The sequence below is a fragment of the Thunnus maccoyii genome, chromosome 16, assembly GCF_910596095.1.
Source record: "Thunnus maccoyii chromosome 16, fThuMac1.1, whole genome shotgun sequence".
Classification (NCBI taxonomy): Eukaryota; Metazoa; Chordata; class Actinopteri; order Scombriformes; family Scombridae; genus Thunnus; species Thunnus maccoyii.
In genome coordinates this window covers 5,419,038-5,439,189 of record NC_056548.1, presented here as the reverse complement: position 1 = coordinate 5,439,189, position 20,152 = coordinate 5,419,038, and the positions used below count along the sequence as shown (strand labels likewise).

General features: G+C 39.4%; 1 protein-coding gene across 7 annotated transcripts in view; it reads right to left on the bottom strand.

Moving 5' to 3' along the window:
- The window catches only part of slc4a11 (solute carrier family 4 member 11), a 126,315-nt gene that overhangs the window by 9,683 nt on the left and 96,480 nt on the right, over nt 1–20,152 (bottom strand). For all 7 annotated transcript variants that reach the window (XM_042388104.1, XM_042388101.1, XM_042388105.1 and 4 more), the window contains 9 exons: nt 18,235–18,444; nt 15,273–15,357; nt 14,228–14,353; nt 12,508–12,621; nt 10,665–10,797; nt 9,764–9,837; nt 4,322–4,550; nt 3,757–3,863; nt 864–1,029 (listed from right to left, as the gene is read on the bottom strand). In XM_042388104.1, coding sequence (XP_042244038.1) covers nt 864–1,029; nt 3,757–3,863; nt 4,322–4,550; nt 9,764–9,837; nt 10,665–10,797; nt 12,508–12,621; nt 14,228–14,353; nt 15,273–15,357; nt 18,235–18,444 — 1,244 coding nt within the window. The remainder of the gene's footprint in view (nt 1–863; nt 1,030–3,756; nt 3,864–4,321; nt 4,551–9,763; nt 9,838–10,664; nt 10,798–12,507; nt 12,622–14,227; nt 14,354–15,272; nt 15,358–18,234; nt 18,445–20,152) is intronic.

Below are 20,152 nucleotides of genomic sequence, written 5' to 3'. Positions count from 1 at the left end.
ACCACTTACAGTCTTTGAATGTAATTTAATTTTACTTGGACACATCGATACTCAAAAAGCACTCTATTATGCTATGCTAGTCATTGTTTTGCCCTCCAGTGAATTCTTCATTGTTTGCAACAGACATTTAGATCCAATTAATTTCTGCCCAAAAAATGTTGAAGATAAGGTTTGAAATCCCCTCATCATAGATTTTTACTGCAGGGCTGGTTGATGGTACATCTATGGGGGATGGATGAGCTCTAAATTAGTCTGTCTAATGCAAATTTTGAATAAGAGGGTAAAAGCTCAACATTGTATTTTGGCTCTGAGGCTTCTTCAGAGCTCCCTGACTGCGAAGATTTGACTCAGAGGTCAAGTTTCTGGCTCAGTTAATGTGGTCTCCCTAACAGACCGGAAAAATATCTGGTCGCAGCAGATCCCTAAGTAGGGTCAGTAGATCCCCAAAGGTCCTTGGTGGCTTTTTGAAGAGTCGAGGGAAGAGTTTAAGTCAGTTGCTAGAACCGAAACACTGACAAGATACATAAGAATTATTATTCTGATCTCAGGTTTCACCCTCATTATTATCATTCTGTCTGGACTATTTTGTTTAGATATAATGAAAAATAAGTCTTTTGCAAACTAACAACTATGTAGTGAACCAAAATACGAGTCAGCACTCACAAAAAAACCCCACTTTTTCCATTTTTTTCTTGTATTTTGTACCAAATTGCACCAGCCTCTCTGTAAAATGCACTAAAAATTAACCATTAAATACCTGCAAATTACTCCAAGTCTTGTACGTTAAGATGAAACAGATCATGAGATGAGGATGACACAGTCATGAGGAAGTCTTTCTGATAATCTCGGAAGCAAATCTTTACCTGTTCTCTGGTGCGTTTGTCAGCGAGACGACGATGTTCTGGTCGATGAAGATGAGGAGGGCCAAGAGGAAGCCGAGGCCCATGGCGCTGACAACGTTCATGGCCGAGAGCCGCTCGAACGGAGCCACGTTGAAGATGGGCCGGTCATGAACTTTAAAGACTGGAACTGATCAAAGAAGAAGAAGAATTACAACTAGAGCTTAAACGATTAGTTGATTAACTGATTACTTGATTATCAGCAAATAAAGGGCAACTATTTTGCGATTGATTGATCGTTCTAGCCATTTTTAATGTAAAAATGTCAAACATTTGCTGGTTCCATCTTCTCAAGTGTGAGAATTTGCTGATTTTCTTTGTCGTGTATCAAATTTGATATCTTTGGGGTTTGGAGTGTTGTTACCAAGCAATATGAAGGTGCCATTTTTGTTTCTGGGAAATAATGATGGACATTTTATATTCTATTTTATGATGTTCTATAGAGAAAATGATAAAACAATCACAGAGAAAACAACATGACCTACTTGATTATATCTCTGTAATATCAAAGTCATAAAAAAGAAAAGTTTCTCTGGTGGACTTTTATTGTTGATGGGAAAACTATTTTGAAAAGAATCTTCAAAAACATAACTGTTATGTTTTCCCAACAACAATCATTATCTACTTGTGTGTAATTTTTTTCTGATACTGGATATCTAATTTTGGACTATATACACCCCCCCTCCCCCCTCCCTCCCTCAAAATGCTGTTGAATTAACTGCAGTTGGTTAAATTTAGGAAGAAATGACAATACAATAATGGGTCTATTATCTTATGACTTATTGTCTCCGGAGGTAAAGGAACAGAAAATTGTCCAGGCACTTAAAATTTAAATTCGCTTGAGGGTTTGGCGCTCATCTCTGGCTTTCTGTGTCGACCCTTGGAGAACAGCTGCTGCCTTGGCAACAATGAATGGAGACTCAAAATAATGCTAAACAATAGAAGATAAAAACTGAGAATCTCCATTATGTTTTGGCCTATGCCTTGATTAAGGAAGATAAAAAGACAATAAAGGCACCAGATAAGGGCAGCCTTGCAGTTAGAAAGCCTGTCTTTTATGTAAACAGGCCTTAAGTGTGAGTCCTCAGCAGGTTAGGGCCAGAATCAAAATGCCTAAAATATAAATATATCCAAAACAGCATTGTGTTGTCACAAAATTATAAAAAACTAACAGCTTTTTTTACAATTGCTTTCCTTCATTTTACACATAGATGTACATTTTTTTTTACCAAACACTTTCAGCCGATTTAAAGTACACCTTTTTTAGAGCAAAGAGACAAATCACAAGCCTATTTCTCACAATAAACCAACCTCCGATAACAATGTTGACATTAATATTGCAGATGTCAGAAATAAACTTTTTATTCCCTCAGTCCCGTTTGCCCCAGTTAACACCACAGAAACACAACTGCTAATAACTTCATCATTAATTAAAAGGCTGTGAGAAAACATATTTGCCTGTGCATGTTGCATCGAGTTGTGAAGTAGGAGGAGTGATCTAAGACATCCAGGGAAGTAAAAGTTCTGTTCATTTTCTGCATGGACAATTTTGGTGACGTTTTGAGCACTTACGAGGCTCGGATGGGCATGAAACTATCCTGGATGAATCATCGGTACAAAAGATGAGCAACTGTGTTAGAAAATATCTGGCTCTTTGATTTAAAGTCAAAGGTAGAAATTTATCCCAAAGTTTTCATTGATCACATGTGAAATAAGTGCTAATTCTAATGCATTATGAACTGCCTCTTGATTCCATAGCACTTTATTTTTCAAAATCTTTATTCTTCTTGTTGCTGTTTTCCTTGCTTTTAAAAGACCAGTGTGTAGGATTTAGTGGCATCTAGTGTTGAGGTTGCAGATTGCAACCAAATGAATACCCCTCTCCTCACCCTCCCCTTCCAAGAACCTACGGTGGCTGTGAAACTTGTAAAAAACATGAAAGGCCATCTCTAGAGCCAGTGTTTGGTTTGTCCGCTCTGGGTTACTGTAGAAACATGGGAGTGCAACATGGAAGCCTCCGTGGACTCTTCATCATACATCATCACCACTGTGGTTGTTTCTGCTTGTACTATTCCTCCCTGCATTATTTCTAACTGATCCGCTTAACAAACTGCCCCAAATATCTCCATATCTTGTTGTGTAGAACTGTTTTTTATTGAAGAACAATGTCTGCTAATGAAGCTCTGCTAATAAGGTAATGAATATGTTTCATTTACTATAAATTCTATAATAAAAATATCCTGTTATTTAGTCACTTAAAAGCTTTTGGCATGATTAGAAAGTAGGGTTTTCATCAGCAGTAACTTAACACGACTCTGATATGTGCTGCCCTTCGCTAGGCATCCTAAAGCTGACCAAATAAGAACAGAGTGGGCTCATTGGGAGGGGGGAGACAGGAGCTAAGACTGCCTGTTAAGAGACAGAGGCTGAACTGAAGGGCTGCATAAAGGGCCAGTATTAGATAAATAAGAAGCTTTTTGAACTGTGAATCATGCAAAGCTACTTTAGTGGAGTCCCAGAATAAAAATATAGAGCTGGAAATGAGCATAATAGGTCCTCTTTAATGTCTAAATTTTAGAATGGAACATATCCACTGTTGTAATGCTAGGGAGATTAAGTGGCTTATTTAACAAAATTGACATGATTTTTAGCCCACAGTTGAAGTAAAGAATTCTGATGTCAGAGTGTTTCACAACCTCTTTGAGGTCTTAAAGCTGAATCACAATTATGCTAAAACAAAACAAAACAAATAAACAACACAAAGGTATAATATTGGCCACATGTGTTGCAGGCCGATACACACACTGATGATCCTGTACATGAAAAACTGTCCAGGGAAGCAATAAATGATACTAACGCTCAATATCACTGAACAGGTAGGAGCCGATGAAGGAGAACATGAGCACTGAAATCGGCAGGGCGCAGTCTGACAGCACCTCCCTCACTTTGGCATGCAGGAATGGACTGAGAGAGAGAGAGAGAGAGAGAGAGAGAGAGACAGAGAGAAACAAAGAGAGAGAGAGAGGAGAGAGTGGGGAGAGACAAATAATAGAGGAATACAATTACTATGGACAAGACAAGGACAATGGCTGCAATCCTGACACTGTTTAAGTACCTTGGTCTTCCTTTTGCTTACACAATTGAATCCAGCTTTGAGGTTGATTTGATTACTGGGAGCAATCAGAAGTAGAATATTAATGCTTATTAAATCACAGGGAAGAACAGAAGCCTCAACAGAAAAGGGAGCTTTGTAAGAGCCTGTCTGGAAAGTTCTCGCAAGCTCTGTCACTCCTGACAGTCTTTAGAGTCAAGGCCCTACTCAGCAGTATTCATCTGGCCAGCAGTGCTTCCATCCAAACACAATTTAAACTTCTCCAGTGATTTATCTTAAGAGTGCTGCAGCGCTGCAGTGCTGCGCGTACCTCCTTTTGAACTGGTAGAGGGTGTAACCCATCCATAATGTTCCCATCATCAGCAGGAGGCAGAGGACAGGCCTTTCTCGAGTGCATTGGATGAAGGATTCAGGGAGGGTGTTGAGCACCAAGCCCGCCGCCACCTCACTTCTGTTTCCCCCCAGCAGGTCTCCACCCCGGGGTAAGTCCTCTATGCTTCTGTTGGCCAGTGTCGGTGCGTGGTAGTACCTCTGAAAGACTGAAATCACATCACCACAGTATTCAGTTCAGCTGGGAATAGATAGTAATATAGATTATTGAAACAGGGGTGAGGGGGCATGGTAGCCTTGGTGTTAAAGATGCTGACCATGTACTTGCAACCTTCCTGGTTGGAGTCCAGCCAGGGACCTTTGTTGCATGTCATCCCGCATCTCTCACCCCACTTTTCCTATCATCTATTGTCTTCTATCTAATAAAGGCAAAATGCCCCAAATATACTTTTAAAAATGATTGAACCCAACACGGTTAGATGCCCCACACATAACTACTTTCACTAGTCAGTTTCACAGTCAGAAATTAGCACAGCAATACTTAATAATAATAATAAATCCAGAGGAAATCACCACATGACAGGTAAAACTATGATTAGTCTTGTCACCAGCGGTGAGGTCACATGGCACAAGACAAGTTGCTTTACCTCCTGCTGATCACATTCTTCATATATATTTAAAGCCACAACAATTAGTTGATCATCTTAACTGAATAATCTTTTTTTGTCATTTATTTGCTGGTTTCAGCTTATCAAATGTGAGGATTTGAAGCTTTTCTGTGTCATACATGCAGACTAATTGAGAAAATAATCAACAGATTAATCGATAATGAAAATAATCTTTAGTTGGAGCCCTATATATGTTATCAATCTATCTATAATTTTGTCATCCAATTCTTCCATGCTGTATTTCTGTAATTTTTCTTTCTTAGTTCATTCTGTTCATACAACATCTGTTGCATGTCTGTCAGTCCTGGACGAGAGGGATTCCTCTACTGTTGCTTTTCTGAGGTTTCTTCCATTTTCCCGTTTTTTTAGGAAGGTTTTCCTTATCCAAATCAAGAGTTTAAGGTTAGAGGATGTCGTATTGCTGTACAGATTATGAAGCCCTCTAAGGCAAATTTGTAATTTGTGACATTGGGCTATACAAATAAAAATCGACTTGACTTGGAAAACCCTAAAAATATGCAAGAAATCTTGTATATAACTGTATCAAACCAGCAATAAATATCCCCCAAAAACAGTTTGCAGTGGTTATGCTGCAATGAACATGGAAAAGGCAAACACGTCAGCAACAAAGACTGTTACGCTGAAAGAGGAGAGCTGCAGCTTTGCACCTGATCAACTTGATCATTAAATACTCACTCATGGTGTACAGCACTATTCTGCTGTCTCATATTCAACTGTTAAATAAATTAATACTTCTGTATTCTCAGATTCCTGTTGCAGGAATTTAATATATTTTTAAATAATCTTAATGCTAATGACAGCTATATATATACACACACATACATACACACACACACACACACACACACACACACACACACACAGATGGGTGACAAATCACAGGAACAAGACTGTGGCTAGTATGCTAATCTGCCAGCTCGCACCAACAACGGATGATCTATGCAACCTATCAACAAATCTTTCTGAGGGCAGGATTTGTGTCACCAATCCAGTATCTGACCAAATGTGAAATATGGTCACAATCTCTCCTTCTGTTCCTGAGTTATGGCGTTGAATAATGGCCAGAAAAGTGTTTTTGCAGAACATTATGATGTCACCATGAAGTTGATCTTTGACCTTTTGGATATAAAATGTCATCACTTCATCATTTATTCCTATTAGACATTTGTGTGAAACTGTGTCACAATTAGCATATGAATTCTTGAGTTATGGCCAGAAACTAATGAAATTCTCTCTGGGCATTCCTGAGATATCGCTTTCATGAGAATGGGACAGACGTGAGGTCACAATGACCTTGACCTTTGACCACCAAAATCTAATCAGTTCATCCTTGAGTCCAAGTGGATGTCTGTGCCAGATTTGAAGAAATTCCCTCAAGGCGTTCCTGAGATATAATGTTCATGAAAACGGGATGGACAACCCGAAAACATAACGCCTCCCGTCACGGCTGCCGTCATTGCAGAGGCACAAAAAACAACATCAAGGTGTTGGGCCACCACGTGCCGCCAGAACAGCGTCAATGTGACTTGGCATTGATTCTACATGTCTCTAGAGCCCTACTAGAGGGATGAACACCACTCTTACAAAAGATATTCCCTCATTTGGTGTTTTGATGATGGTGGTGGAGAGCACCGTCTAACACGTCAGTCCAAAATCACCTATACGTGTTCAATTAGGTTGAGATCTGGTGACTGTGAAGGCCATAGCGTATGATTCACATCATCCTCACACTCCTCAAACCATTCAGTGACCCTGTGCGCCCTATAGATGGGGGCATTGTCATCCTGGAAGAGACCACTCCCATCAGGATAGAAATGTTTCATCATAAGATAAAGGCGATCACTCAGAACAACTTTGTATTGATTTGCAGTGACCCTTCCCTCTAAGGGGACGAGTGGACCCAAACCATGTTAGCGAAATGCCCCCCCACAGCATAACAGACCGGATCCCCTCACTGTAGGCGTCAACCACTCAGGCCTGTACTGCTCTCTTGGTGTACACCGCACATGCACTCGCCCACTCGTTGAGAATATGGTGAAGGATGACTCATCTGACCATATCACTTGTTCCACATCTCTGTAGACCAGCGCCTATGGTTTTTGCACCACTGAACTCTCAAATGTGCATTCATCTTTGTAATGAGGGGTTTATGCAGTACAATCCTACTATAATATCCCTCTCTATGTAACTGTTGACAGATTGTTCTTGCTTGACACAGTCTGATCACGTCCTGCATTTGCATTCTCAGTCACCTGAGGAAGAGTTGCTCTTCTGTTTTTCCCTTCACATTGCACTTATGTGCAAGCATTACAGCCATCAAATGTGCGTTGTTGACCATAATTTCAAACCCTATTTACTGAAGTCTCTCCCATAGATGTGAATGCAGATGTCACTTGAGTCACTGTTCCTATTGAAACACCAGCTGAGCAGCCTTTGTGACTGAAGCTCCTGCCATCCGTGCCCCAGCGATGAACCCTCTTTCAAAGTCACTTGGATCTTTTCCTCTTGCCAGCTTGACACAAAATAAGAATCACCTGGGCCTGCTCAGCATTTTTATACATGCCACAGAGCATGATTGGATGTTAATTGCTTAATTGTACCATGCAGTGCACCTGTGTGGAAGCATCTGCGTTTGTCATGTTTCTCCACTCATTTATTCAGGTTTTTTCCTTTTATTTGTCACCTGTCTGTATATGGTGCCAACAATAAGAATCCTTAAACTTTGATCCTTGATTTTATCTCCTGACATGGCCTGATCAGTCCAGACAACCATGTCAGAACTTAAATCAACCTCAAAATCGCAATGTGTGTCTGCCTCTTTAGTAATAATTTCATAGAAGGCTGTAATCTTAAATTCTGCAGAGCGATGGTTCTTCTTCCATTTTAAATAAGAAGGAGGACACAACCTTGTCTATAAGAGCCCCAGACAGGTAGAAATCATCTCTATCGTCATTGAAGAGCATGTGACACAACCTGCATGCAGCTCCCTCTGCAGGCCTTTTCATAAAACCAGAAGAAAGTTATGGGGCAAGCAAAGTTCTACAGGGGAGACTGGATAACAACCCAAAATGTATTCATTCATGTTCCTGGGAAATATTTTGGATGAAAAGTGCCTACAAAATGGCATAGGTTAATATTATGGTAATGGCATATGAGCTCGGAGCGTATTTTACAAATGGTTTCTGAAAATTGAACTACTGCACCGGCAATCTCCAAACAGGACAACATCGCATTCAAAATAAATTACATTCTGCTATCGTCATCTCATTTTTTGGAAAATTAAATTGTGTAAAATATTTATGATATACTAAGATGAGGCGCAGTAAAGGCAGGGGTGGTGAAATATGACTGCAGGCTGGGTTCAAAATCTGGATTGATTCATTTAGTGCATCGTATTTCTCTCAGCCTCTCAGTATGATGACCCACCAGAGTAACACAGGACATTATGGGTTTATTTCTCTCTCCTCACCACTAAACACCGTAGAGGGCTCTGTGTTTCACCAAATGCTCACTTAATCAAATCCACCACAGGTCAAATCCCTAATAAGAATCTCATTACATTACATAAGTAAACTAATAAAAAGTTAATTAATTAAATAGTTAGTTAATCAGTTGTTAAGGTCTGATTTTTGTTGTTGTTGTTGTCTTTTATAGTCTATTTTCAGAAAATCTACTTAAATAATAAAAATTATATCTGGCATCATACTAATATAAAGAAATATGGTGAGTTCTTTCTGTAAGACTTAATTCATCTGCAGAACAATAATACGGGGAAAAGCTATTTGACAGATTCTAATTAAATTTACTTAATGATGAGTTGAAGAGATCTTATGACTATGAGTCAACAAAGGATTCCTTAGTCGAGGACAGGAATATTAATTAGCTGCTCACCTAAAAAAAAAAAAAAAAACCCTCTAAAATTCAGCTATTGTACACTGTAAATTAAGATACTTTGGAAATTAGCTGTTTAAAAATCAGACATTAGCTTGTAATTCCTTGCCAGCCTGACACTTCTTGTAAGCCAGGTCTGGTGGTGGATGTGACAGCAGGTATGATGCTAGCGTTAGCGTTGGTTCTGATTAGTCAGAGCTGACGACAAGCTCTTGATTTGCACGGCCAAAATTCCTGTGATGTGGCAGGAAGAAATACACAGACAAGCTGCAGGCTGAGCTGTGAAAACAAAGAAGAAAGACATCTGTCATGTGTGTCAGTAACTTGGCTTCTTCCCTGGAGTTTTTGTGCTTTCCTGTCTCACAGGTTGCTATGGATCATGGTCATGGATCGCCTAGTGATGGATTGTGGGCTTCCATGGACTGTGGCTGTGGACCTCGTGCTGCTGTGGTCCTGCTTGATGCCAACGCCTGCTTTTATTATTATAATAGTCATATTCTTATTATTATCATTATTGTTTATTATTATTGTTATTATGCTTCCCTGTGTCTCTCCCTCCCCTCTCCCATTCCTTTCTCTCTCAATCCAACCGGTCAAGGCAGATGGCCGCCCACCTAGAGCCCGGTTCTGTTCAAGGTTGATTCCCATTAAAAGGGGAGTTTTTCCTCGCCGCCATCGCCAAGTGCTTGCTCATTGGGGGAATGTCGGGTCTCTATAAATTAAAGAGTACTGTCTAGACCTGCTCTGTGTGAAACGTGCCCTGGCCAAGATAACTTCTGTTTTGATTTGGCACAATGTAAATAAAATTGAAATGAAAATGACAACAACAAATGAAAACTTACTTTTGACTGTGCCTTTGACTGCATCGACTACAAATGCGATGGAAATGAACAAGGCGATGACCTCCTCCGTTGACCTGGAAAAACACAGCAACATCACATTATAGAAGTGACAATCAAATCGGTTATAGCATAGTATGTAAAAAACAAGGTGTTAAAAAACTGCAAAGTGTTAAATGAACTGAAATAAAACTAAAAACTAATAAAAGAAAAGAGAATAACATAATGAAATAATAATTAAAACTAACATCCGTACAATTTCAAAATATTGGTGAAAAGAAAATGAGTCTTCAGTAAATATTTGATTGTTATTGTTACTGAATTAAATTAGAAAACATCACTGAAGTATGAAATATTGTTTGTTTCATAATCTATACATGTTGTGATACATACACAAAATTATTATACCTCTAAGACATAAAACTACACCTGCAGGCAGACATACAGGTGTCTGGTGTCCAAGCACCCAGTCCAACTCAGATACACACAGTAAAACTTCTAAACAAGCAGCGGAGACTAATATTAAACTCAAAATTTATATAAAAATTGTAATGTGAAATTACAGTTTGCAGGCTTATGTTTTTTTATATCTGAAAATGATCCTGCGGTTTCAGTCGACCTTATTCGAACCCAATAAAAATCTATCACTTTATTTGTGCCTAAAGTGTGAATTAGTTGTGCAGCAGTGAAACAAAAACACAAACTCATGACATAAATTCAAAGTAAAAGTAAAATTTGTTTAAACAGAGTAAAAAATCTAAAACTTTTTAAAAGAGAAGAGAAGGAAGCACACCAACAGAAAATTTAAGAATTAATTAAATAAATTGGATTGTACTCAAATAAAATGAATTAAGGTGAGTTTAATTAAAAGTGTGTGTGTGTGTGTGTGTGTGTGTAGTAAGACCTTTTGAAGAGCTTCATGACAAGGCTGACATTGAAGATCCCTCCCAGGATGAGGAAGAGGCAGTTCCACAGACCAATGCAAGCGTAGAATGCCGGGAAGTCCAGGTTGTAGTCATCACAGATTCCTCGGATCACTGCAAGTTTATTATTAATCCTTGTTACCAACATGCACTCACAAATAAAGCACAGTTCATGTGCAGCTGCTCTGCTTCTTTTGCTAATGCAAATATGAGGGAGCAGTAATCATGTATACCCCCCAAAACGATGCAAATAAACACTAACTCATATGTCACCTTGTTTGTAATGCGTATGGACACTGAAGCATGGTTGTTGGCCTAATCAGTTTCCATACGATACAAAGAAAGTCAAGAAATGCATTATTCCTTCAAGTTTCATCTAAATTAAATCTATGATGTTTGAGATATTGTATGTGATGAACAAAGAGCCAACAGAAGGAGACCATCAATTCAATCAATAAATAAAAAAACAATGGAAAGGAACAGTATTGATCATCTTTTTGTACTCTGTAAATACACATATGCTTAAAAAAAAAAGATAAAACAACAGAAGGACTGTTTTTGCTGCTATTCATGAAGAATCTGAGGAAGAACCGTATTAGAGATTTCTGCATAAGCTTGAGCAGATGTTGATTTTCACACATTTCATTCAAAGATAAAATAAATGTTAAGATTTTCATTTAAATAAATAGCGATTAAGACTGAATCACCATGTTTACACAATGGTGATTCAGTCTATGGCTCACTGATGAAAGCGCTTGCATTTGCAGTATTATGATTATTACCAACCAGGTGTCTGTGGTGACTTTCCCGCCATGCGTTACGTGTTTTACATGTTTTCTATCACCTGGTGGTTAATCCGCCAGAGAGGCTAGGTGAACCTAACACAACAGACTTGCTCTTCAATTCGCTTGTGCTAGCGTGACATAACACAACAGCGACACTGTTTGGATCTCTGGGAGTGAGGTCGAGTGAGGTCCAAAAACCAGACCTGCAATTACTGATTAACGCCATATGGTGCCACCAAAGAGAACGAAACGGAGATGTTCAAGATTGCCACTTTAAAACCAAAACAATTTACTTGTAATGTTGAGCAGATTTGTGCAAAGATGAGTTACAACTTTACAAACAAGCCATTGTTCTGCTCAGACAATTATTCCCATGAGAATGTGCTTAGCATAATTCTAACCCATTTACTTCAAAGATCATCACGCCACAAACCCCACAAACAGCTTTGGTATTAAAAATACATCTTGGCATCGAAGTCACTGCTTTTCCTCATCACTGCCCGATTCTGCAACTTCCAGCCGTCAAGATTGTTTAAATTCCAAACTACAAAACATTGCTGTTGGGTAAAAAAACATAACAGTTTATGTGCTGTTGTCTCTCTGAACTGAATATAAAGTTTACATGTTCGTGTATGCAATGAGCGAGCTTCCTGACCCGTAGGCCTCTGGAACAAACCATTACGTAAGAAGGGAAAAAAAAAAAAGAAGTTATTTTCTTTCATTCCTAAAAAACACACATTTTTGGAGATATGTTCTTATTGTTCGACCTCACTGGGAACACTCATTAAGGGCAAATGTGTGAACAAACAGCTAAATGACTCCAACATTGCTGTTTTCTGGTAAAAAGAGCAGATGAGGATGCAAGAGTTTCTAGCTGCTGTTCTACACGGTTGGGTGCCTCCTCCTCTTGATTTCTGACATAATCTTCTTAGTACTCCACCTACCCCAAGCCTCCTTTTCAAATTGGCCGTTGGCAGGAACTGTGAAAAGATAAGTGTGTTTTGGCTGAGCTGGGTTGAATGAAAGAGGGAAAGCCTACCGCTGATGAAGATAGCAAGGGGAGCTGTGGTTAGAGGGATGACTAGAGGAGAACCGGCGAACAACGAGTAGATGACCCCACCAATGCTCTGACCGATGATGGTCTTCCGGACATCTGGAAAGAGAAGAACACACACAGATAAAACAGGAAGGAAATATTCACATGTTCTGATTAATGTTCTTCTCTAGAGCTGAACAGAAAACTGGAGAAATTTACCAAATCATTTTTAAACAGGGAATGTTATTACAAGGCAAAAGATTTTCTCAGATCCCCTTTGGACATGTTTAAGACATATAAAAGTACTGTGTTTTGAATAATAATTTGTGTCTGATATGGTTTTCTGAGGAGAAACTTAAAATTACATCTACTTCTTCCTCTTTAAAAAAATCCAGGGGGATTTCAAAAGTTTATCTGCTGGATGCAAGATGTTTCCTACTTCACTTTATTGACAGTGTTTGTACACTGGAGGCTTCAAGTTTCCACATCACAATTGTGAAAGTTGCATACTGGACGAAGACTGTCATCCAAACAAGTTGTGTTGTCACAAATCCTGCTGGTAAGAACACGTTAAACGGAGATTTAAAATGAGAAGAGAGAAGTTTTACTACTTCAGCAGACGAATGTGAAAACAAACTGCACATACATCTTTCAGCAAAGTGAAGGTAAAACATCCAAGTGATGTATCAATAAGCAAAACGAGGGACTTATCACTGCTCGCTTTCTGTGATATTAGTTCAAACCGGGACTCCTGCCTGTTTCACCTGCTTCCAGACAGAGATTTTGGTGTTGTTGTTTTCCTTATTTGTTGTCAGTTTCCCTCCTGACAGTTAGTTTGGAGATTTGTTTGTCAGATTGTGTTTGGCTCGTTTGGGGAACTTGGTGTTGTCTGGAGGGATTTTCTTCACTTGGAGTAGTGACAGCGGGGGGGTTTAACTGGCAGAATAATCAATACAATCAATTAAAAAAACCCTGTCCTGTGTGAGGAGTGTTTGTAGTTGACAGAAGTATCCCCCAACCAGACGTCACCATGCCCATCAGAAAGAAAGCTGCTTTCACCTCACATATTATTATTTATTTTTCACAATTGAGCATGTTTATTAACCTGTTTTCTATATAAACTAAATATAAACAAAATTTATAGTGAAATTACATAAAGTATTCTATTATTGCACATGTGCTATTCAGGTAGTAGGTAAGTGTCACAGGCATGATGTTGTTCCTCATCTGTCGGATAAATGAAATAGTGAACTGTTTGCTAACATACTCTGCCAGTTTTTGGGGATTCTTCTGCCCTCTAGTGGCCAAAAATCAACTGATGCAGCTTTAAGCTACACTAAATAATAGATTATAAAATCATAAACAGCGATAGTATGACACCACCAGCCTCTTATCTAACATCAACTCTGTTGGCAACTAATAATGTTTAATTCCTAAATACTGCACAACCCATAACTTTAAGTCAGTGATTATTATTGTATTGTTATATTGAGCTAACTGCTGATGTAAAGGGAGTTAATGACCTTGCTCATTAAGCTGTATGGGATATGTAGTCTATCTCCTCCAAAAACATTATTGATTAGAATATGTTGTTAAAAATAGTAGTTTGTTAGATCCAAACTTCAAACTCTGTGTGAGGATTTGTCTGTGCAGAAAATAACCAGTAAGCACAGCTGCTGAGAAAAAGGTGTTCAGGTGGGTATTTTCGAGTATGTCCTCGTACCAATTTCACCACGTGTGCTCTCGTCATTGAGGGAGCCGAAAGCGATGGCGGGGAGGAGGATGGCGATGTAGAGGAAGATGGCTGTGGTCATGTACTTCAGTAGGGTTTTATTACTGCCAACTATACCTGAGGGGAGACAAATGCAAACACATGAGTCATATTCACCTCATAATGGAGCGGAGGAGGCTCAACACTTTCATTTCAAAAATGACAAAAACATTAACAGAGTTCATCATTCAGTGCCTCTACAATATGGACCATCCAGTACGTACAGTAAAACTATTCTGCAAGGGCTTACACTACCTACTGTCCTTACAAAAAAATATGAGTAATTTGTTTCAGTTTTGTGCTATCCATCATTTTGTAAAAGCAGTTATCCCTTTTATCCAAATGATGGATAACTCATTTTGGAATAAAACACTTTAATTGGGCCCTAATGTGATCACAATGATTTTGGTCCTGTGACCTTCATCAGATGATCATTATCTGATGACACTCACAAGACAGAAATATCGTGATTTTGTTACAGCACAATGAATGTGTTTGGATTTTTATGAAATGAGGACAGGACTGAAAAAAGAGCAGCTGAGGAGGAGAATCCAGTTTAACAACTTTGTTCTGCTTAAATGCACCTCAGGTAGTCTCAGTCAGCCTTTTTGTTTTTTTGTTCTTTGTTGTATGTGCACATTTATTGGAGAGGGGGCAGTGGTGTTGCAGAAAGCTTAAAACACATTTCTTGATAAAGAGTATGATTTGATGAGTCAATAAAACCACCAACCTGCTGAGATTGCAATGGGAATATATAAGGCAATGTCCTTGTCTGATGACTTGGGAAATTACAATAATATTGGACATACGGGAACATAAGGGAACAGTAAGACATCTGAGTCATTTTAGCAAGAGACGACCCTAGATGTGACACAGATGCAGCACAGATGTATTTGAGGCAAACGGTGACAGACAAATGAGGAGCTGCCAGAGGCACCCCGGTGTGGCATAATAAGGAAGATGATTCACTTTCACTACAAGTCCAGGTCCTGCCTACCATCTGTGAAGTCAGAGGCGTAGAGAGGCAGTCTGCGGCACAAGTCCTCATAAATCCCCCGGCCAGCTTTGAAGAAATCTTTACACTGTGGACAGATGGGAAAAGGTTAGATTTTTAACAAGGACACACGGACTCGCTGATGCAAAGTAACTGAACCAGGACCAACCTGGCCACCTATAGCTGATATAAGTAACAGCAGCAGCGGTTTGCAAGGAAAGTAACAGCTGCTGCAATTTTGACATTTCTGCCACCTGCAAGATATCTGTTTGTGTGTATGTTTAACAAATTATACTGTACATTTCAGTTTATTCTGCTGAATACTAGAAAGAGTGTCGTCATGTGTTCTTTGTCTTCCAGGACTATTATCCTGGTTACTTTGGAGAGTGAAGGTGTTCAAATGGGAAAACGGGGTTGCTGAGGCCTGAAGAAAAATAAAAATGAGTGATGTAGGTTAACTAAATTCTGTCTTATACTGAAACTTGGATATTAATAATTGATCATATCTGTTGTTTATTGGTAAAATAGTTTCCAGACAAATAACATGTATGTTTACCAGATGGACAAGTGTTTTATCTAACAGGTGGAAAAAAGTAAGAAATATAAAACCTCAAAAACAAACATACCTGAAAAACACTCAATGCCTGCTGGCGAAAGTTTAAAAATTGCTAAACATTTTACTCCTTGTCTGTAGGCGGCAACACCAAAGTGCCTTTCAGTGGTGTATGTTGGTATGAAAAGGTACAATGACTGAAAAGCTCCCCCTTGTAGAGAATCTGCAACCAGCTTAATGTAAATGAGTTTGTGAGTGAATAACAAGCCGGTACTGTGAGGTGCTTTGCTACAAAAAAAAAACTATACGCATTTCAATTTAATCCTTAATAATGTACAATGTTTTTGAAAATTTAATATTTTGGTTTTAGGCAATTTAGGTTGTGTTATCCATGGTGACTTCCAAAAAAAAATGCCACAGCATGTAAGGCCTGAGGCTGTACCCAACTTTATCTTTTATGCATTACTCTGCTCTGGACAGTGACACATTAAGATTAAAAAAAAACTGCCCAATTGATGATTCAGCTAAGACACTGAAATCCACAGAGAGCTCTCTGATAGATGATTTGAATCATCAAATTCAACAAAGTAGTCCTAGAAAAGCTCGAATAATCCAAAACAATGTCAGCAGAGCGGCACGGTCACATTTAGATGTACATTTACTTAAGATCCCAGTGTCCCTAGAATGATAAAGAATGACAGAGATGACAGAAACAGCGAGGGACAGAAGATTGTGTATTTTTAGAGATGTCAGGAGATGGAAAAGAACCACCACATGATCCAAACGGAGACATGAAGTGCTTCTTAAAAAGATGAGCTTTCAGGTTACAGAAGATAGGGAGTAAAGTGCAGTCCTGACTGAGCTTATTAAGCAAATTATCCAATTACCCAATGTTTCATTTTCTTGTTGAACATAACATTACACAGTTAAATGGAGCACTTGACAAGGTGGGGGCGGAGGGATGTATGAGTAGGAAAAGCCCTTGGGAAAATCATTCCTGCCTCATTTGTCATCTTAAAAAGTTTTGACGGTTTTTGGCAGAACAAAGCAATTTACTTCAATGTAAACAACATCAAAACAAACAACAGCATCAGCATTTTCTTTTTTTTCTCCTTGAGCGAGCTGGCTAGTTTTATGAAGCCACGCATGCTTGTTCAACCAGCACTATTCATCCATTAAATCCCTATACATCATGGAATCATTTATTATTACAAGGGAGCTGGTGAGTGTATTGTGTTTGTGTGTGTTTGTGTGTGTGTGTGTGGTGATCACAAGCTTTTGGCTCAGGTTCGATAAACAAAAGTCTCAGAGAGGAATTACCGTCCACCCGTTTGCCATTCGCTCTGAATGGTCGATAGAGTGAGGCAACAGGAAGGTAAAACCATAAAAACACAACAACAATATGGCCTTGTTACTTCAAGTTTAGGAAATTGGTGTGATGTTGCAGGTGGTCCAATGTCAATTTCGGATGTGAAAGAAGGTGGAGAAGGTGGGTGGTCTCTCTGTCTCTGTTCTTTTCTCTCTCATTTTATCATTTTCTATTCCCTCTCGATTTCCCCTGCTCTCTCCCCCACCCCCCCCTCTCTCATCCCTTCTTTCCCCCCTTTCTCTCCATCTGTCTCTCTCTATATATCCCTCTTTCACTGAGTGGCACTGAGCCTTTCAAGCCCTGGGATAAACACCTAACAAAATCCTCCGCTATAAAAAAAAAAAAAAAAAAAAAAAAAAAAAAACACAAGGGGAAATGTCTGCGAGCCCTGGCCTGTCAACGGCAACATTAGGAGGAGATGTTGGTCCGTGGCATTGAGCACAGCCCCTCTGGAGGTGTGTGTTTATGTGCGTGAATGTGTGTGTGTGTGTGTGTGTCTGTGCGTGTGTAGATGCACATGTAGCTAAGGGGTGGGGAGTTCTGACAGGACTGTGAGAGATGTAAGGTCATTTACCCACTGAGGAGGCCTGGCAGGAGTTGATGCTGATTGATTAGGGGGAGAGAAAAGATGGAAGAGTCAAGCCAGCCGAGCGAGGAGAGGAGGAGGAGGAGGAGGAGGTGGGGGGGAGGGGTGGAAAAAGGAGACTGAAGAGAATTTTAAAGAAAGGTTGAAATGTGTAAATGTATGTGCATAAGTCTCATTTCTCTACAGAGCCCTGTAAAGAAATGAGATGATGGGAGAGTAAGTGCAAGGTGAGGAAGGAAGTTGAGGATGGGAAGATTTCGGATAATACCCCAACTCTAACACATGGAGGAAAATTAGGTAGGGAGTGCTCAGGGCGCTGAGAGTGACTCATAATGTCATCATATGAATACATGCTGCTTTAAAATGTGTGGAAATGTGGCTAAAAGCCTGACACTAAAAGGTGGTACATACGGGATATATAGCTCCTGCAAACACACACACACATGCTGCTGCCCACCTTGAGAGGTTTGTGACTGCGGGGGTCAGTCTCCTCTTTCCCCAGAGCGGTGGGCTGCTGGTTGGCTGCTGTCAGCTGGTGCCTCTGGAACACCAGTGCCTCCTTAAACTCCTCCTGCGTCTTTGTTTCCAGCAGCTTCTGCCTGAAGGAGATGTCAGAGAACATGGTGGCGAACGTCCTGCCCAGCTCCATCGCTGTCTTGGTGCTTTTCTGTGGGAGAGGAAATTAAAGTGGTTATACATTAAAATAATGAAAGAATCTGCATTCACTGATTTTTTGGCCAACTGGGTGCAGTGGAAATGTGGTGGATTTCAGTGCTTCTATTTTATATAAATATTACTTACTAAATATTAACATTACTGTCTTTCAGAGGCTGTAGCGGGCTCAGTTTTAAAGCTAGATGAAGATTCTGGTATCATACCGTATAAAATTAGATGACCTAAGGCATCCATTGATACCATCCATGTCATGCTAGCTTGTCGGGAAGGGGACTAAATAACACTCCGAAGTTAGGCTAAATTTTGGCGAAGGAAAAACTGGCATGGTCATTTTCAAAGGGATCCCTTGACCTTTCACCTCAAGACATCTGAATGAAAATGGGTTTTATGGTTACCCACAAGTCTCCCCTTTACAGACATGGCCACTTTACATTAATCCCATGCAGTTTTCGCATGCAATTTAAATGTGTTATTTTCACCTATTCTATAAATGGTGAATTTGAATATTTCTGCATATGAGGTCCCTAAACAGTCTTAGAATTGCATAAATTGGGTCTGACTGGAAAGCTCTTGTGGATTCAATGAGCACAACTGTATTCATTTGTGATGATGTTAGTCCCCACAGTAGCGATTTCAACGTAGTGTACCATTTTTTGAAACTTGACCTCACTGTGTAAAATGACCTATTGTGACCTCTAGGATAATCACAGCCTCATGAAACTTTAAAACCACAAACTAGAGGCCGAGGGCATTCAGAATTGTATGGCGTTTCTAGGTATATTGACAATAAGGGGTTTCTGAGGTTTCAGAAGTGCTCACCATCCAATCGCCAAAAAAAGCAATTGTTGCAGAAATCTCCAAATGTCAAATGTTTTTTATACCAAATCACAGCATCAATTTTCTTAATGTGGTATTTTGGAGGGATTTTTGACCATTTTTGTCAATTCTTGAGTGGTCAAAATGGTTAAATTTTGCACCAAATCTGTGTAACAAATGGTATAAACCCAAAAATTGCTGCTTATGAGACATAATTGAGGATGGGAATGGCCATCATGTACTTCCATCATAATGTTCTAAGCCCTTACAGACTCTAAACTTTCAAAATTTGAATAGGTGCCTCGGCAAAAAATGTTTATTACAGATTTCTGACAAAAAAAACTTGACACACAGTCCTGAGCATCTCAAATTAATCTTCAGGTTCCCAGCTTTCAGATGATGTAGACCACTTATATGTGGCAGATACTGTTCATCTGCTATCGCCCCCTAAAAATCCTCTGCCCCCTAAAAAAGACAAAAATGGGTCTATGGTAGGGAGGGAGAATGGAAGAGGTTGAGCTGCTGAATGTCTCACTGTCAATAACTGTCTGTCTGCCATTTGGTACTGGGCGGATAGTGTACAGTCGTATTTTTATGAGTTCCTCTTGCAAACCAGCTGCCTGTTGCAGCAGGAAACTGTGCTGATGAGAGCGGTGGGACTGAAAAATGAATCAGTAAAGTTGCGGGCAATAAAACCAAAACAATGAGCTGGAACGCTCTTGTGGGTTTTAAAAAACCCTTTCACATCAAACCATTTTAATACAAAACTATTGGGCACCCAGGTAGGTACTGATTAAAATACCACATATATCACATAACCACAATATTGAAAAAGAGATTGATTAAAGCAGCTTTCATCCCAAAATGTTTTAATATGTAAAAAA